General features: G+C 42.8%; 1 protein-coding gene across 2 annotated transcripts; it reads right to left on the minus strand.

The window, feature by feature from the left end:
• Positions 1 to 14,075: 14,075 nt before the first annotated feature.
• LOC6553657 (venom allergen 5) lies at positions 14,076 to 19,731 on the minus strand. 2 transcript variants are annotated; one of them, XM_026975719.1, is made up of 5 exons: positions 19,324 to 19,731; positions 16,131 to 16,331; positions 15,255 to 15,513; positions 14,975 to 15,127; positions 14,562 to 14,820 (listed from the first exon to the last, which is right to left on the minus strand). In XM_026975719.1, the coding sequence occupies exons 1-5, from the start codon at positions 19,406 to 19,408 to the stop codon at positions 14,628 to 14,630; spliced, it is 891 nt and encodes a 296-aa protein (XP_026831520.1). In that variant the 5' UTR covers positions 19,409 to 19,731; the 3' UTR covers positions 14,562 to 14,627. The 2 variants fall into 2 exon arrangements, with proteins under 2 accessions (XP_001980306.1, XP_026831520.1); XM_001980270.3 differs by having other exon boundaries at positions 14,076 to 15,127.
• Between the last annotated feature and the right edge of the window lie 969 nt (positions 19,732 to 20,700).

Here is a 20,700-nt window from a genome sequence, read left to right on the forward strand (position 1 = left end):
AATGCATAATGGTGGTGGTGGCGGCCCAGACAATTCCCCCCGCTCCTGCACACATTTGTGCAAATAGCATGCACTATGCACGTTTCCGTTTCCGCTCTTTCGGGCTTACAGGCGTTGCAATTGTCGCTTGTTGCAACGACAGCCTCCGCCATTTTGTCTCCATAATGCTGTGTGTCCGTGAGTGTTTGTGTGTGTTCGTGTGATCCAGTGCATTGGTAGGGGTGTGCCACAGTCTGGCGCACATGGCGCATACTTTATGCATAACAAATGGCTGCTTAGTATATTGTTTAATTTATCAAGCATGAATTATTTATGTCGATCTGCGTGTCGTCCAATGATATAAAGTGCAATGCAAAACTTGAACTTTGCTGCAAACTTTGCGAACAGTAGCTTTTATAGTCCACTGTAAAATACAAAGAATTTAACTCTTAAAAGATAAATACATGAATTAATTAGCCCGTCGTATTTTATTTATTTAATTATATTTGGAATACAAGTTAAGCATATTATTATGAAATAAGTATCATACAACCTAAAATTTACCAATTTTTATGCAATCGTATTATTTTTCAATAATATGTAAAATATTTTCGCAATGTGTAGTATCCGTGCGGGTTGTCCTATCCTTGTAGGCTTGTCGAACAAATCAAATTTATGTGCTACAAAATACAGAGGCGTTCATTCCCAGTTGTACTCTTTGTCCAGGTAAACTTCACTTGGGCAATAAAATATTGCATTGTTGTGGCCGCTAGGACCAACTTAACTCAACTTGTTGAAATGAAAATTTCAATTGAACTCGGTGTGTTGTGCTGGTGTCAAGAGCTCTAATTTAGATTTATTTCGGTTGATTAATTTGCATTCGAATAGGTACACATAAGTGAGTAAGTGACTGTGTGTGAATTTGGCAGATGATAATTGCAGGCAAAGCTCAAGCGACCAAAAGTTTCAGGCACTTTTGAAATAAATGGGAAATGGCTTTTCCAGATATTGTGTGAACACAATGGCACGTCTTCGGCAGAGACACAAAAATGGAACACTCTGCTACAAAAGAAATGCACGACATTGTGCCAAGTTGATAGGGGTTGGGTTTCAGTGGGTGGGCATCATTCAAACGTGCCTGTACCGAGCTCACTTGACGCCATATTGTGTATAGATAACGTGTCTATTCAGACGAGAACTGATACGGGCCAAAACACAGAATGCGGCCAGCCAGGAGCAGCAAACTTGACTTCCTTGTGGCTTGAGTAACAAGTTGGGCATAATGCGGAAGCTAAAAACTGTTGCATACTTTTATGCGCTGCCACAAGCCATTGGCATCAGGACCTCAGAAATGCCACCATCTCTAGCTCCACCTCCTGGTCCTGGTGCTTCTCTCAAGCCCAAAAGGACGACGCTTATCACCGCAAAAGTTTTTACCACTTTAGAGTCGGTGTCTGCTGCCGAGAGACATTTTGCCGTCGAGCTGTCAGCGCTCGAACTTGGCAGCCGGAGCAGAGCAGCAGCTTTAAAAACTAGCCATAAAATATATTACATACAGAGCAAGCGGTCCAATATTCTCCGGACCGAACGTGCATCCGTTTTAATTGCCATTAACACCATTATTACAGCTGGCGCATATCAAAGAATCAAACACGAATTCGAGAGTCATATTCAATATCCAGCACAGATTCCGATTAAAAATGACACGCAAGTGCTTGAAGTGTCATTTAAAAAGAAGCGAATAAGCTTCTGTGGCTATCGATGGTATATATTCCCACCATGTATGAGTTTCGGTTGTAAATTATGGTCTGCGGGCTTAATTTAGCTTCGTCAGTGAATGAAAAATGAATGTAATCGCGAAAAAAACCGACTTATCTAAACTACTATACTCAATGGTTTTAATTTAATTAGCTTCGCAGCTGTTTTACATAACTTTTAATTCTTTGAAACTAAATTCAGCTCCGATTACTGGCCATATTGCAGAAATCAGTGGAGCAAGAGCCCTGCGATATCCACTCATCATCAGCGAAACTCTTATTTTTTTTTGTTTTTGCCTCTGCAATTGAGCAGCCAGTGACTGGAAAATGTGAAATGTCCGCGGGGCGCGGGAATTTAACTTTTAATCCATCAAAATGTTCCCAACATCGCTGCAGCCCCTGTCGATTTCAATGAGAAAGGGAAAATTGTTTTAGCAAGCAGACAAAAAGAGAGCTTGCGAAAAAAAAGGAAAATCCAGACAGTCTGTCTGCGGCATCCCATCGAAATCCGAACGCTTTTCATTATTCTTTATTCGTCTCTCATTTTAAGCAAATGAATACTGGATCTGGATCCCCGGAGACTAGGACGTCGAGACTTTCTGAAATGATATAAATCTACGCGTAATTGTGTAAGCCTGGATCCCCTCGTTAGCTCCTTTTTACGGATAAATTGGATTATAATTTATTTTAATTGGCAAAAGCCAAATGCAGGTACAACACAAACAAGCCCGCCGAACGTTATGCGATCCACATGAAAATTAGCCACAAAATTACGCAGTCTGATGCCGCTTTCATTAGTCTAATTGTGACTCTTGGGCGGGCGTGCGTACATTGCGAGCCATCTCAGTGATTAGGCCTGGCCTTAACCTTTTGGCCAAAACCATTTCGACACGGAGCCATGCGTGACAGTGTTAAACTGTGCGCCACAATCCCTAGACCAAGTCTTCGTTTTTCCCCCATATGTGTAGCTTTTAATTAGAGGCACACAGTCCCACCCTTTAGCCCTTTGCCCCACATATTAACATATGAACGGCCACTAAGATGTCACCGGCCAGACTGCAAAGCCGTTGACAAAACCCCACGAGCCCACAGCCAATGTCCAAGGATACCAGTGGCCCACCAAAGTCCTGGCCACAATTAAGCAACTCAGCCAGGTGCGTCGGGCTCCATTGTGAAGGCCACTTTCAGCCTTAACCCACGCCGCTTAACCCATCCAAGAAGACAAACAACCGTGGCAGTCAGTGGGCAAACAAACTTACAAGTTTCCCCAAAGTTCCTGTTGCTCTTTCAGCGTAACTTGTTGTGTATCTGTGTGCGTGAGTGTGCCAACGTTTGGCCCCTGACCTCCGCCTCCATTTGTTTTCCTAGTTTGCGAGTAAGTAAATTGCGGTGCTCTGTTATTTTTGGCCACGATTTGTTGGCCAGTTTAGCGTGTGCTCCTCAGGAGTGCTATAATCCATCATTTCAATGGTCAACTGCGAGTAAAGAGGGGCAACTTTTGCGCTGTGAAATCACCATCTATCTTTTCCATTATGTGTGGATGCGTCATAAAATTGAACGCATTCTTGTAAAGTCCAAGCCAAACCAAAACCAGATGCCACCACATGACATGGTAAAAACTTGGTTATGATCTATTTCATCATGAATCTAGTATAGTCTGTCGTCATCTACTCCATTGAATACCTTATTTTTCACAAAGAGAATTTCATCATCAAATTTATTTACTTGGTTAAAGTAATATCGATTTCTGACTTAGAACAGCATTACAGAAAACATTCTCGCTGACTTTAAGTACAAGCAGCCATTTCCCCACATCATGGACATTTAATTAAGAGCACACTCTGGCTATAATATCATAGCTTATGAGGTAATATTAATATGCTAGCTTGAGTTTCGGGCAAAATGCTGAAGCATCTACCCTTTACTACTTACGACCAATAAATCTAGAGCTCTTAGAAAAAAATTGTACCCTGCCTTTGCAAGAAGTAGTGTAGTTATTGAAAAAGGTATATTTATTTTTTACTAAGGCTCTATAAAAATATTTATATTCATATTTATTACAACTGAATCAACATGTTTAAGTATTCAACTTGTTTAAATGCACACAAAAATCAATAAAAAGAAATCTGATGAAAGTGCGATTTTCAAGTAGATAGATAAATAATTATTTATTTCGGTGCTTTATTGTATCAAGCCATTAAATTCTTCCACCCAATGAGCACTTGACGTATATTATGAGTCCTAATTGAAAAGCTTTTTCCCCCTTCGCAGCGAAATCCGCTGAAATCAATTAAAAATTCAACATTTATGCGTGCATATGCCACTTAAATAACAAATTCGAGCCAACACAAAGGGGAGACTCCCTCGCCCTTATTCTTTCATAAATTTATGCACCCCTCGAACTAATTTCTGCCAATTTCGAGTACACGAGAGGGCGTGTGTTTTTCCCAGAGCTTTTCACTATTTTTTTCCTTTTTTTTTTGCATATTCTGTGCGCGATGTTGACCTCAGCGGAGGGGGAGTGACCTCGACCAATATTTTCGCCCTTTAAATTGGCCTTTTCAGCGATAGAGCTCGGGTTTTCCCAGCTGGCATTTAAATGCTGCAGACAGCATTTCACCCTGTCTCCTTGCATGTGGTCCATGGTATTGAGCCAAGAGCTGGCGCCATAAATTTCGAGAGTTGCCATTAAAAATTACAAGTGCTGACAGCATCACGTTTTCCTTTTGCGCAGTGTGGGGAGAAATTTTCTTTATTTTTTCGCCAAAATTCAGAGCGTGTAGGCCCTGTTTGCTTTGTCAAACGTGCGCGCAAATAAATATTTGCAATTACATATCATATTTATCAAAAATGTGTGTCATCCTCCGTATTCGATTTAAAACCTGCCTCATAATTGTTTGCTTGCAACTTGGCCCAAACCCAAACAGAAGCCCCGGCTCAGACGAATGCAAATAAATCTGTGACAATTGCACGACGTGTTCTGCCTCTAATCTCTGAGTACTCGCAATCGCACATTATTTGATTTGGCGTACATTTGCATTTTCATTCCAAAACACATGGCGAATTGATTGCTTTTACGGCTCATTTTGCCGACGCACTTCAGCGCCGCTCTCGGCTCGTTAAGATATTTATTTCACCTTTACTGCCACATAAAGATAGCGTCCTTTCATCCGCGATCCGCAAATAGAATATGGCAGCCCCCAGAGTTTATATTTGCTGCAGGTTGATGGCCTGTTTGTGTTTCCTGTCTGCCAGATAAGTGTCGTTGGGATGCTCAATGGTGGGCGACTTTAAGTTTACGGGTTCCTAAAGGAAGCGTTTTTACGGTTCTTAGGAATATCGTCCGTTAGCAAAATATATTGCTAACTTTAGAGTAAGTTGAGCAGTATGAATATCTTACAATTAGGTGTGTAGTTTAGCTTTATCCGTTTCAGGCATGTATTAATCATATCAACTACAGCAATTATAAACATCCTAGTAACGAAGCACTCCAATGTCCAACAATTGAGGCAGTGGATCGTACAATCTGAGAGTGAGGTATAAGCCTATTAAGCTCCATTGTTCGGTTCCTGGAATCAAATCAGATTATTGTTGAACTAAACTGTTCACACCTCCATTTCTCCGTTTCGCAAGAGGGCTGGTGTGCGTGAGTCATAAATTGATTTTCCCGCTGCGCCCAAAGTCTTTTGTGTTTGCTGCTTCGCTCGACTTAATCGCACCTTTTGACGCCTCGTTAATGCCCTCCACCACCAGGGGTGCCAGCCGCCCTCTCGAGGACCCAGTGCCATTGCACTTGGGCCGCCGCTGCCACTCCTTCAGTACTCAACCCCAACCCCAGCCTCACATCCAAATCCTCAACCCCCTTCAGCGAGTTGCGTGCGGTGCGCAATTTATTGCACCGCTGTAAACACTTTTTCGACATGCCCTTCCATTTCGCAGGGCCCAAGAACTCATCAGCACACTTTGTAGTTCAATTTCAATTGCAAAGCACACGCACACAGTGCGTTTTGGGGGGAAAGGTGGCAGTGGGCGGCAAACATCAAATTAGTTTGCATGTTCTTTTCTGTGGCGGGGCACCGAGAGAAAAAATGTGATATTGTGTGAGTAGTAATTTAATACTCAGAGCTACTCAGATACTGACTTCTGTCCTCTTTCAAGAACATCATTGGGAACTGAATATTTTTCTACAATTTTAAATAATGTTCCTTTCAATGTGACTGGTACCTTGGTATACATTTTCAACAACTGGCTAATTTAGTACACACAAATCGACTTTTTCTGCAGGTGTAGCTGCGTCCTGAAAAGTATGCAGCAAACGAGGCAGAAGCGCAAAAGAGCCAAAGAGCAAAGAGCAGAAGAGCGACAGACGAGCACACGCCCCAATCCGAATCCTGGTCAGGAGTTTCAGCAGTTTCCTTTGCGGGCTTGCCATTGCCTTTCCCTTTTCCCATTTCCCATTTCCCTTTGGGCACCCGCACGCAGCGCACACGAAAATGATTTAATGGCCGTAATGTTAGTTGAATGGTTAATTCACTTACGTTTATGGGCACCGAACCCAGAAACGCAGGACCCAAAACCCGAGCTCCGGACACGGAAACGGACATGAGTACCACGGGGTTGTGGAGGCAGCTCTCCCGGGAGCCATTGCCGCAACATATGCTGTGCTGCAGTCGCATGTGTAATTATTGTTTAGATTTTATGTTGCCACCGCCGCGAAGTTGAGTCGGCGTCTTTAATGTGTTTATAACGTATGAGTAATGTGGCCCTTTTTGACTCGCATCATTTGAGAGGTCCTTTTGCTTTTTAATTAGACACGAAAGCCTCGGGCTGCTGGTGCTCCACCCCTGGGCGGGAATTTGAAGAGTGTCATCAATCTCCTGGCACGGGAATATTCGAGATCCGAGAGGTCCTGGCCACGCCCTAGGCGATTCATTTGTTATTCGAGGTCGTCCCTCATAGTTTTCGCTGGCACATTTCTTATGCGCGTATGTGTCTCTGACGTGGCAATAAAAACTTTTTCATTAAGTCGAGAAGAAAGCGAGCATTTTCGCCTGTACGGATGGCAATTCTCAATGCCACACCACATCCGGTGAGATGGTATGGGGGATACGGAGAATAGCCTCCGGCAGCTGCCCGCAAATTCCGGAGCGTAGCTTATGAAAAACATTTCACGTCAATGTCAGTCAACAAAAGTGACAATTGGCAATGCATACATCACTCGTATCCCGTCCCCCAAAATATATATCTCTGTCTGTATCTGGCGGATACTGGACTGGTGGTGTTGATGTGACAAACGCTACGTGCATGACAAATCAACTTCCAATACGGACAGATTACGACTATGCGCAATCGCTTCAGATTTGCGGTCTATCTGTGCTTTTGTATGGTAAAAGTATTACCTATTTGTGGTGTACATCTATTACTCTGTCTATTTGATGTACTTAATTATTATTTATGCGAATAAAAAAGGGGACCTAGACTTTTCTTTATATTTCCTAAACTTTTCTTTTTATTTACCCAGCCTATAGCACTTAAACATTAAATAAATACTGTTTTTTGTTTGCTCTGGTACAAATAGCTTTTATCTTTTAATGTTCGACCCGATATTTGTCCTGCATTTATTACAATCTGTTTTATATGTAAATCTGTGTTTTGTCCACGTGACTGCCATTTCACACACATATGTAGGCTGAATATCGGGTAAATAATTCTGCGCTTCCGTGGGCATATTGCAAATTCAATAAGACTTTTATTAGGCACAATTTACATGCCTTGCCATATTTTTGCCGTTTTTTTTATTGAATTTTAAACAGCTGCCGGTCCAAGTGACACCAGGGAGTAAGCAAACTGACGGCAAAAATGGTTTTGTGTCAGCTGTGTGAAATGGCGGCAATATAAGTACGAATGCTTAAACGTGGCCCACCGAAATTGAGAAATAATGCAAATATTGCGAGCAATAAAGTTGCGTATATGCGCACTGAAATCGATTCAATAAGTTGCTTTTTTCGAAGAGATTTTGCGATATTTTCTAATTGACATGCCACAAAGCCAGCAATCATTGAGGCACATTTTGGGAACTTTGCACCACCGGATCCGGATTTGCACAATTAGCATATGGACGAGGGGCATTTGGCGGGGGCGGCGTTTCCGCTTTTGGCGCCGCTTCAAATTAATTACGCCAATGCACACGAACAAGAACTGAGACAACAAATGCGGCACATGTGTCACTTTTTCCATTGAGCCCGGTTCAAGCACACAAACCGAGGCAAAGTTTGCTGAAACTGAGGAATCGGGCTCGTTGTTCTGGCATTTGCAACATCCGCTGCAGACTTGCGGCAGCACCAGTTTAACTTAGGACATTTTCAGAGCTAGGAGTCGTATAGGCAAATAACTATTTCTCCTTATAAAATATTATTAATTGTGTTAATTCATTATATTCATGAATTCCATATGGCATAGATTCTTTTTTTGACCAAATGTACCTTTATAAAGAGGCTATTTTCTTTTGATCTTCATAATTTTACTTACTGCTCAACAACATATAGTTAATATGTATAAATATTGTTATTGAACATTGCTAAGAGCCCATCAGTTTTGAATATTTGGCAGCTACTAAGACTAGGACTTGCTACAGGCGACGAAAAGTGCCTGAGAACTGCAAAATGCATGTTATAACGATATTGAACTTAGCAGCCCGTTAAACCTTAAGGGCTTAGCCAGCAAAGTGTAATTATTTACTGTTCAACCAGTCTGACGGGAGTCAATAAGCTGCCAAGTCGAAAGTAAAAGGTACGAAATTAAGCAAACACTTTGCGAACAGCCAATTAATGCTAAAATAATGTTACTATCTGACCAACAGTCGACAGATGCAGCGCCGAAGATATTCGTATATATAAGGAAAATGTCGGATAAAAGACGCATTCCTTGGGGCAGAGCACATAATTCAGGAATTAATTAATCAACTTGATATGTGGTCCCCTGTGTGCCTAAGTGGAAAAAGCAATAAGCCAAGAAACCATGGTATTTAGCAATAAAACAAATATGCAACCTATGCTGATATCAGCAAACAGTGTTTGATGCGGCGGAGAAGGAGGTCAGATTTCAACTGAATCGGTTGCATTTAATGAATCAGCATGGAGCCACTGTGTGGCATACTTCATAGCCAGTTCTCCTGCCCCGTTAATGAGTCATTGATGCGCATACAGGATAAGGACCAAAACCAGGGATTGGGATCGGGAGTCGCAATTCGGGGGAACCGGGAAGTCGTCGGGGTAATCGCAGGGAGCAACTCCTAGATGAAAACGGAGAAAGCCGCACAGCAGCTATACATATGCAATAAATTGCTCCATGGCACGTTGCATGTTTTCATTTTAATTGGTTTTTCTTGTACAAGTCAATGCCTGATCCGAGGGATGAGCTCCATCCTGAGGGCTGGCATTGATACCCGATACCGAGTGCAAATGGCTGTAGCCTCGGTACGGGATTGGGGGAGCACTACACTGGGAATATACGAGTATAGCAGTATTGCAAAATAAAAAATAATAAAATTGGTGAAATAAAGCTAAATATCGTGTTCAGAAAGATATATTTAGTTAAATAATATACAAGTATTAAGGCAATACTTATGGTAAACCTAACTTTAAAACCATTAATTTTAATCTTTTTTCATGGTGCAGCCCTAAGTCAGAAGCCTTTCGATTAGGCAATTAATTGCGGACTTTATGTGTGCATCGCGAAGCGTTTACAGCTGGAGTTCGAGCCACCGAAAGTTTAGTCCAAACTGAACTGATGTTTGTGAACTAATTGATGTAGGATATCCCAAAAACTGAACTAGCAATTGCACTCGGTCTGTCATAAATCCTCAAAAATCAACGCACTGATTAACGGACGACAAATGCGTCGACTACGTGTTGCGAATGCGGATGTGAATGATGTTTCCATGGGAATCAGGATGAGGATGAGGCTTGGGATGGTGGAAAGCTGACATCGGGTGAAGCGGTAGCACTAAATGAGAAATGAGATTTGGCCGAAACGAGGATGAACGGATGACGGCCGCAAAACTAGCCAAAACTCTGTTTCGTTACAATCTTTGCGGTTGACCTTTGATTAGCAACAATAAAAGTGCTGATTGGCGGACTGATTGAACCACCTAGCATCCTGTGGGTCGAATTATGTAGATTTGATGAACACTCATTTCGGATTGAAAACGGACACTCGCAACAATATTTTGAGCAATCAAGGCGTTTCAAACTAGGCAATGGACTTAACCAGGGGACTGCCGATGGCCATGGCCCACCAATCTGGCCAGCAAACAGTGAACATAACCTGTGGGTTCAGCGGCAGATTGTTGTGCAATTTTGATGGCCCATAAAGCTGACTTTGTTCGGTTTAGTGGCCGTTGCTAGGCGAGTTACTCTCCGACTGTTTTCCGGGTTTTATGTTTGATTTAACGGCAGTTCGAAGCTGTCGTTTCGTGTTTGCTTTCCATTTGGTTCCCGGTTGCCAGTCACTAGGGCAGTTCATCGGATACGACTCGTAGAAGGAGCCCCAATCCCAATCCCAATCCCAATTCGAATCCCAATCCCAGTCCGCAGTCCACTCGCCAGCACTTGCCCAGAAGTATGCAGCACATTTTTCAAAGCAAACATTTCCCTTCGTACTGGGAAAATAAAGATTTATGTAAAATTTGACGCGTAAAGTTCAACAAAAGCAAACCTTATTCCCAGCAGTTCTTCCAGCAAATTTTGTATATTTATTTACCTTTTTCCTTTGTTGCTGCCATGTGCTTTGCGTACCCGAAAATATGCAAATTCATGCAGGATTTTTACAGCACTGCGTGGACCGCACATAAACTTTCTACTCATGTAGGTTAGGTTTCTTGGAACCAGGCCCTGGTTCCTGGTCAAAAGCGAAATTTGATGACTTCCATCGAATTAGAAGGAGAGTGCCGTAGATTGCCTGACATTTGTCAGAAGTCAAGGGCATGAAAGCGAAAGGATTTAATATTTACACAAACGCATGAACATTCCATCGTGCTTCGTAAAAATCACACTCAACAGTTGATTGTCTAAAAATGAGAATTTCTTAGGGCAATACAAGGAGCAAGACGTGGGATAAGGGTTTGGCTAATGGGCCAACAAATGCAACAAAAACGTTAACTTATTTTCTAATTTTTAATAACTTTTCACTATTATTTTCATTGTATTGCAATGAATTGCAATTCCAATTGCTTTAAGTGGTCTAAATTATTAGCATGATGCCAATTGCCAGAGCCACGTCCAAATGTGAAATGATTTACAGCCCTGCCTCATCAGCAGACTCCACGATTTTCTAACGGCTGTGGCACAGATCGTCCCTCAAGGTCCTGGACGCAATTAAGAGTGGGCGCAGGATTCCCCCAAGCATGGGCAGTTGGATGGGAAAACGACGCTTAGCCACCGCAGACGCTCATAAATAAAGAAGCAACTCTATCACACGCTTCGTCTGCGCGAGCTTTGCTCTTTTGATTCTATTTCCCGGACACTGATACGGGGTTTTTCGGTAATTTCCAGCTTATGCTGGCCTTCTTTTTCCATTTCATGGCCAACTGCGTGGCGGCATGCAAAATTCCACTACCAACTGCATAACGACGACAAATACCAAGTCGATGAGAATGGGAAATGGAAATGGATATGCGAATAGAGATGGAGATGGAAATGGAAATGGATGTGGAGCTGGAGCTGGGAATGTACATAGATGGAGCTGGAATAATCGAGGAAGGGCAAGTTGTAGGGCCATGGAGACGGGGAGTTGGCCACCAATAATACTCGGAAAATGCTTTTTCGGTTTGATTTCGCTTTCCTCTCGTTGGCCATTCATGAGTTTTCATTTCATTTTCGCTTATTGCTTACATTTTGCATTTGCGTTGTTCTGTTGCCGGGTTTCCCACTTCTAATTTTGTATTTTCTGTTTTTGGGGATGAGTTCGGGATGTGTGCGGATTTCTCTTTCACAACAAAATAGTTTTGGTTTTCCCGCCTGCACTTGGCCCCAATGGAGATAAGTGGTGGGAAGTGGTTCATGGGGTTGGGGGAGCAGATTTTCCGAGGTGCGAGTGTGTGGGTGCGGGATCTTTGCATGTAAAATAAAAGCTTTGCTGAAATTGAAAAACTTTTCCAATATATGCTTTTTCTTGCTTTCGTTGCCCATTTTATTATTGCATTATATTCGTATGGGTTGCAGCTTTGTGGATATTTTTATTGTTTCATTTCAGTGGCTATATGTGGGCGGTGCAATAGGGGCGTGACTTTTATGATATGCAGCTGCACACCTAATCCCTTTCCTAAATTGAAACTCAGCATTTTCGCCAATCCTGCCAAGTCAGGTGAGACGTTGCAAATTGGAAATAAAGTTCTGCACGTCACCCAATTGAAAGAGTTGAGCATAAATTAAAGAAACGGAAAATGCAAAATCCCTTTTGCCAGCTGGAATCCGATAAAGGCACATTTTTATTGGCCACTTTTTGCAAGTTGTGTCAAATGCTTGCCAAAGTTTTCCGCTAATTATCGCAGAAGGCAAGGATATAATCCCACTCCATTTCCTTTGGCGACAATCAAAAATGACACTTGGCAGCAGAAAAGTGCCCACATTGGGGATAAACAAAGGAAGCAACAAAAAAAAAAAAGGCCGCATAAAGGGTACGAAAATTAATGTGTGGAAATTCATAAGACCCGGTCGTTTTTCTGGCCAAAGCGAGTTGGCAATTTGAGGCACATTAAGCGACTTAATTACATGCGGCCATTTAATTTTATTTTTCTTGGCCATGGAAATGGCCTGGGAAATGGCTTTTGCACGCATTTAACTCGCAGATTGCACTTCCGCTGCAGTGACAGCTGCATCAAATTGACGTTTGTATAAAATGCCATAAATCAGCCGGGACAAGCGCGAAGTTCCTCCACCAGCTGCGGGTCAAGTTTCGAGCCATTATATATACGGATACAGATTCCGGTCCAGATTCAGAATCAGGACATTTTCTTGGTCTGACAGCAGCAAAAAGGACACTGGCGGCCTCTCCGGCCTTGCGTCATATTTAAATGTATGACTGCGTATAAATAAAAAGTTGTCCTGCCGAGGACTCTGTCAGTTAATTTCACGCTGCCAGGATCTGTGAGTATGGCCCGGATGATGAAGTGCGTCTGCTCACGGGGAGGCATTAACTAAGTGCACAGTAAATAATTCAAAGACATTTATTATATATACATATGTACATAATATGGTATATATATATTTCTACTATATATAAATAATTCAAAATTCTTTACATTTATTTGAATTACATATTGTTGGGCAAAATTTAATTATTAAGGGAACAGAATAATGTTTCGTACATCCCAGAGCAATATAAATAAAGCATATTGCTACATAGAGCTCCGGAATTACTGCAACTTCAACCCTTTGGCATATGCGTACATTTCGCATATATTTTACGACTGTCATAGGGGCGCCCCAACAACAATTGACAGCCATATTTGCCTATCTTAATTCCTTGTCACAAACGAAATTGGCACTTTCGGCAGGAGTGTGTGAGTGTGGGTGTGTGTTGGAGTTGTACTTTTGGGACAGCTAACTGGCTGATAAACGTAGCAATTAAAACCGGAAATAAAGTCCCCACATGCGGTGAAAATCGCCACAGTTTTGAGGGAGGCTATCGCCGAAGAAGTTTTTCGGTACGAAAAGGAAGGAAAAATGGACTGTTATCTGGTTGAAAGTTTCTGCTGTGCAGGCGAACGAAGTGGGTAACTGGGTGGGTGGCTCGGCGAGAGACACCTGGACGACCTTGAGCAGGTGCAAGGTTCCCAAAACTCTGCGCAGCACTCACTCGAACGCACACACACACACATACACACAAGTTGCAAGCTAAATTGGCCAAAAACCCTTGAACTCGATACATTTCCCATTTCAGCTCATTAGCTCATTGTTGCCTTGCTCATTTCATATCCGCCTTTAATTTGAGTTGGCATTGTTGCATATAACGCATTAGCCAGGAGGGGGTTACCGTTTCCCCTCCATTTTCCTGAATTTTCCTCAGTAGCATCTCTTTAATTCAGCGGAATTTTCGAAATTATACGCAGGCGCTCCCTTAGCTTTTACTCTTAGCTGATTTATATACTAAAGCCAGTTCTCTTCTTTTTGGAAATTAAGATAGTGTGTAGGAGCAGCCAAGCTTTGTCAGTGGGCTCAACACAAATCAAACAGCTTTTGTCATGCACGGTCATACGCTCCAACTTGCCAAAATAAAACGTCTAAAAGTAAAGAAGATTTGATTCAAGGAAATGTAGAGCCCAAAATCAAACAAATTAGCTTTACTTTACAAATCAATATTCTTGTTTTATTGAACACAATACTACAACTAGCTGATCGATGTTGAATGCCGATTGGTTGGTTTTAACAGGATGACAGTTTGGGTGGGTGGCAAACATTTGATACAAATATTCGTCTGTGGCATGATTCGTCCGCCGCCAGCACTTCTTTTATGTTCTGGTCTCAACAAGCCGGAATTCCAAAGAAGGGAAACTACTACAGCTCATATGGCAAATTGTTGGAGTATTTAAATAGGAATTGCTAGGGGTTTCACGGCGATGGACAGAGGGTGTAAGAGATGACGATGGATCCTGGTGGTTGGCTAATGGCACTACACAGTAGCTATTAATGGCCTAATACATTGAGCGGCATTTTAGATTGGCAAATGGACTGGCAAGTTGTATAGCTCAACCGCGCCATGTTAGAAGGCTCCATCCACGACTGGGTTTCTTGGTGCTCGAGGGCTCTGGCTGCTGCTGCTCATCCTGCTCCTGTTCCTGCTGCTGCTGCTGCTGTTGCTGTTGCTGCTGATCCTGCCTCTGCTGATTCTGCTCTATGTAGGTGCGTAGTATGGTATGCTTGTGTACGGACTTCTCGAACTCGGCCGCACTTGGCTGATACGCCTCGAGCTTGTGCTGATAACGACCGGCCGACTGCGATGGATCCGTTGTGTAGGCGTGGCTGCCGCCCCTCGAGGCGCTACCAAACGAACTGCCGCCGAAGGATGACGCTGATGGTACCGCTGCCTGTGGGGTGAATGGGGAGGGATTTGGATTGATGGCTTGGACGGGCTTGGGTCTTGGTTGGTTATAGCTGAACTGGCTCTTGTTAATGTTGTTAGTCGGCGGATTGTTATTGGCGGTTTGACTGGAAGGGCTGTTGTTGTAGCTGTACTCATACGTTTCAATTGTGTTCCCTCCATAAACGCTGTTGGCCGCTGGCGAGGACCCGGGAGCGGCGCAGAGTCCTTGGTAGCGGGATGAAGGCTTCATGCCGTATGTGGAGCACGAAGGCTTTCCAACCTCATAGGGATTGTAGCCCACCACATTGCCACTGCAAGAGGGAAAGGAACATCTCGTTAGATACTTAAAGAATTCAGAAGTAAATCCTCCATTAAAAATGTATTAATGGAAAAGAACTTTACGTTATCAAATCGTTGACTAACATCTATGAAACTTACCCAGGCCCATAATTGCAGACGTAGAGCTTGTTGTACTTGCTGGTATCCTTGTACTCCGCATATCCACAGCCCACCAAGCTGGTCTCACCCCAAACCAGTTGCGAATAGTGTCCAGTTTTGGGGGACCAGGCGTCTCCAAAGGAGTACTTCTGCACCTCGTTAAACCAACTCTGGATGCGAGAGGGGAAATCACCGTCATCGGCGTCCAAGGGGACCGTACTCCAGATAATGGCCAGATTCTGGCCCATTGTAAAGCGATCTGTCAGTAGATTGATGTCGCATATTAGAATTGATTTGGTTGTAGGAAAGATTGGATGGTTGAGTATAAAATGTTGGGGGATGCGGTTGCAGGTGCTGATAGTGCCAGGTTAGTCTTAGTGTTTTAGAAGCTATTCGTGCAGGCATAAAATGGAAATTATGATAGATCTTAAAAAAATAGTTGCAATTGGGTGGCCATAAAAGAATTATCATTTGGAGAAACATATTTGCGCAAGGAATTTTATCATTTAAAATGTAATTTTATTAGAATAATGATTCGTTTTACTCCAAAATCACAGTCACAGCCCACATGAGTCATTTTCTAAAACAAAGCTCTCAAAAAAGTGTTATCAAGTGATTGATTGGTGAAATTCGTTTAAGTGGCAGTGAAAGGTGCCGTAAAAGATTTGAATTCATATTAGACTTTGGATTTTAGACATTCTCTAAAAATAATCAATGAAATTCAGACTTTAAAGGTTTAATGACCACCCCAATTAGCCAATACCGTATCGTGTAGAAAGAAACTCCATCGCATTGCGCTGATGGGCTCCAAATCCTTGATTTCACATGTGCATATGGGATTGAGCATTAGGGGAGCTATGGATCGGAGTAACTTACTTATTGTGCGGTGCGGATCGTGACGGAACTGGCAGTTATCAGCCCATTTCTGGGCCCTGGCAGCCAGCTCGTCGTCCCAGACGATCTCCCGCATGTTCTCGGCACCCGGCTGGCCCGGATATCGTCCCGTGGCCACGATCTGCCGGAGGCGATTGTGCTCCTGCAAGATGATTGATCTCTCTTCCGCCGTGATGCCCGATGCTGAAATGATTAGGTTGAGATTTGCATATATTAGAAAAAGAGCCTCCAAGAAGAAGTTGAATTAAGGGGGAATATGCATGAGCTACGCAGCTGGAGAATTTTATCATTTCTATTTTTGTTTGCATTAAAATGCCTGCTTTTTTCGAAGATAGCTTCGAGCTGGTGTTTCTCCTTTGACATGGAGATGACAACGGATTCCAACAACAACTGCCTACCCAAGGGAGCCGGTTTCTATCGAGCTAATATTTGTCGAAATCTCGGAGTCTATGGCTCTGCCTCACGGAAATCCCGAGTGGGGCTGCGCATTTTTATTGCTCTTTGTTTTACATATATTTTAATTATTTACCCGGCTACACAATATTCCACACTTGCGTGTGCTCCAAATTGTCGGCGATTAGGGTTTTATGTAACCAGCCGGTTGGCCGAATCACAAGACATCTGTGTCACTTTCCTTAAAGCGTTTTAGCTCCCCAAAAGTCAACCGGTTTATTTCGATAAGCTTTAGCCATTAAAATGGAACACAGAACAACACGTATTGGAATAAAAAATCAAATGAAATGCAAAATGCCAGCGGCGCGTGCTGCTCGAAGGCGTCAATTAGTCAAATTCGATTTAATCCCAAAATCATGGTCCTATGACGCCTGACTCATGAGAGGTATGTTTGAAGTGTGTCAGCCAATCAGTTACGAAAAGTGGTCGCAGTTTTAACCGAATTGCCCTGGGGTGCTAATTACTCCGAATCGGGCCGAAACAGTAAAAAGGAGCTGAGACGGAAGTGGATCCTTGGGGAGTGCCCCCATTTCATTTAAATAATTACGCGCGCTTAATAATTTTTAATAATTATAATAATGGAGCAGGCGATGGGCGCTGATTGCCCAGCGCGACGTGATAGCACTTAAGCCAGGCTTCCAACTTGACCATGGCTTTTGCCGGTCGGTCAAGTGCTGGGACGTGTCTGTCGGAATCAGATTTAAAGTCAGACAACTTGACGCGCCCTAAGTTGATCGTCGCTGGGTAAATAAATTGGCAGCTTCGCCAGCGGTCTGGCACAAATATATGGGTCTAGATGTCAATAATGAAGCGGCAGTGGCGGGGCCAAACAAAAACCGAGAATACTAAACACGGCGTTTGCCTCGACTTAATCTTAAAACATATGCTGTCCAAGGCTGGGACTAAAAATAGCACATGAGCCATGGATCAGAATCGAATAGCTAAAGCTCAAAAGCCCAGAGACCAGCCACAGCTGTCAAATTATGCTACATTTGTATCAATACGAAAACCGGTAGGCGAAAGCCAAAAATCAGGCCCAGAGCTGTGTACTTAAGTCGGCAGCGGACATCAATCATCCGGCAAAGCCTCACATTTCCCTCTTATTCTGTATCGATGCTGCATCAAGCGGGCGCTATGCAAATTTGTGAACTACCTTCGCTGACAAATTGCACATAAAGCTGTCGATCAGTTTCCGCTTGTGAACGAAACAAACCGCTGAGATAATGTTGACAACGGAACGTCAACAGCTCGCTCGAAACGAAACGAAACGAAAGACTCAAGCAACGAACTCGCTCGTTGGCAGTCTGACCGCTCAGCCAAATGCCGACAATATGTTAACAAGTGCTTAACTGCACCGCATCTTGGCCAGGCGTTGACTTCACCTTGAACAAAACAGAAAAAAACAACAAAATACGGGAAAAAATGCCCAACGGGAGGGGGCTAAGTGGCAAGGACTACAAGACGTTGAAAAATAACCGACGCATTTAGCGCGAGTTAATTTTCATAGTTATGCTTTATGTTTCGTTTCATTTTCATTTATCATTTACTGATTATCACTACAACTAGCCTTGTGCCCAACATATTTAATTACATTATTAGCACGGCGGTCTTTTGATTGATGCCGCACCAAAATGCTCCGGCTTAACAGCCATGATACCTGTGACATGCGATTAAATTGAAGTGCCGGCCCCTCCAAAGGAAACACACCATTTAATCGAGTTGATATCGAAGACAAGGCATAAAAGCAATCATCAATCAGCAACGCACACGCGCACTATAAAAATCTTTTTGTTTTCATTTCGCTTTTTATGGCAAATTGGGATTTTTGGGTGTTTAAGCGCCGCGTGTGCAGAACAAAGAACATTAAAGCGTTTGGTATTTCTATCCGAAACTTATAAGCGTGGCCGAGATCAGCTCAATGACCCATTAAAAATTTAGTGATTTGTATAATTTTGCCAACACATTTGTGACGACTGGTAACTTAATTTGTTTATAAATTTCAACTTGGCGCCTTGGTGGGGCAATTAAAAAGGCAAACTCAGTTCAATGAGCTCTTTTTGCACATCTGATTATTAGGCGCCTCTAATTGTATTCAAGGGTTCTACGAGGCTCCTGCTCTGATCTCATCGAATTTGAAGAGGATTTCGCTTTTAAGTTGAATGGCCTTTTGGATGTATGAGCCGCTGACGGTTGATAGGTCAGCCACCTAAAATAATTGTATTTCGCTTAAGCACTGGCAAATATTATATAAATTATATAAACCAGATATTTTTTAACCGGTTCCTATCCCGCTCGACGCTTAAGTAATATTTTGCCAGTATTTGTTGGTTTTCTAAACTATTTATTATGCAATATATACACTGTTTAAAACTGGAAAATTAAGAAAGGTGACTCGCTCGTGCCGAACCGAGTCTATTTTGGTTAGACCTGCCAAACTGGCAAATTAAGAAGCATTTACATATTGCTCAATAAATTCTCGAGCTACCCTCGCTGATTTCAGGGAACGCAGTTTAAACAGAATAGTTTGTACAGGCAAATATTTGCACTTCACTGTATTCATTCACACACTAAATAGCTGAAACGTGTGTCCAAAATGAACTAGAAAAAACTCAATAGCCATGCTGGACATGCCCTGGAATTCTATATTCTATGGAAACACCCAAAATTCCTGAGCTGCATATAGATTTTTTGGGACCTTGGCTTGATTTTTTGAATAACTTACCAATTATCTTTCCATTGCAGGCGAATGCCACTCCGCAGGAGATGATCATGATGGTGGTTAGTAAGAGCGCACTTGGCTGCATCATTTTGGTTATGTAAAATTGGGGTTTGAACAACACGTTGATTTATTTTTATTGATTTAAGCACTTTGTTAATTTTTCAAATATAACCTTTTCATAAATGACAGAGTTATATTTGGTATTCCATACACTTTAGGTTTGCAATTTTGGCTTGGAATTCTTGTATCACAATTTTGAACGGTGGGCGGGTGGGTAAAATGTGGATAACCGAAAAAAAGAGCGCCACGAAAAAAAGCCGACGACTCCAACTCCACTCTCGTGTACGTGCAGCTAGACTTGAAGGCGTCGCCTGTTTGATTAACCGCTCGGCGGCGCCAACGTTTTTATACCGCCGATCGCCGGCAGCGGCAGCGACAGAGGCGGCAGCGGGATCGGAATCATCCAGCCAGAAAAGTGAGCAAAGCGAGAGAGCGACGCAGAAGACGCCGCGCAGTCGCAGTTACGCGCCAGCAACTTGTTGCCAACGCAGCAGCAACATGTTGCTTCGGACGCCGCTGTTAGTAAGATACAATACTGACTTTTGTGTTTTTTAACCGGCATAATTGAAGATTGAACTTTATATTAATCATGCTGCTGTTCGGCAACAATCACTCGCCTTTGCCGGGGCGTGGCAGCTGGCCTGGTCGCTGGGAAATCTGCGAAACCCGCGAAATCGACGAGCAGGTGCCCTGCGGGCAGGCAGTCGAAGCTTCGATCATTTCGCGTATCATTAAAAACCAATAAAAACACCCAATTAAATGCACAGTCGCCGCGCACAAGAACAAATGCCACTTGATCCTTTCACCATCATCGCTAGTGGGGCAGTCATGTATGCATGTGCGAGTATCTGTATCTGTGTCTACCCATTGAACTGACCCTGTTCGCTTTTGCTCCGCGCATTTCCGCTTCGCGCTAGCCGGCTTCTTGCCAAAATAATTACGCGTACAAAGCCATTAACAAGTACAAACGATTGCGCCGGCCCAGAATCGCAGAGCAGAGCCTTTTTTTTTAACTAAAGGAGCGCTATTCATGCACTGAAACCAATAAAACTGCTGTTTATTTGAACAAAAATTAGGAAAACAAAGTATTTTATTTAAAGGTGGAATCTGCATATCCAGGTTTTGTCTTTGGTTTATTTCTTTAATAGTATATGCAACTTAAAAGGAAAAGCTTATTTAATGTACAGACAAACTATAAAACCCATTCATTCATAAGATAATTATGATCGTTGTTTTTCCAAGTGTGGCCACTGTTAACTGGTTCTGTTTATTTCACCTCGTTTTAGTGCCGCCGATGCAGCCGATGCCGCTGCCCATGTT

The sequence above is a fragment of the Drosophila erecta genome, unplaced genomic scaffold (genome assembly GCF_003286155.1).
Source record: "Drosophila erecta strain 14021-0224.00,06,07 unplaced genomic scaffold, DereRS2 tig00000000-arrow-pilon, whole genome shotgun sequence".
Lineage (NCBI taxonomy): Eukaryota > Metazoa > Arthropoda > Insecta > Diptera > Drosophilidae > Drosophila > Drosophila erecta.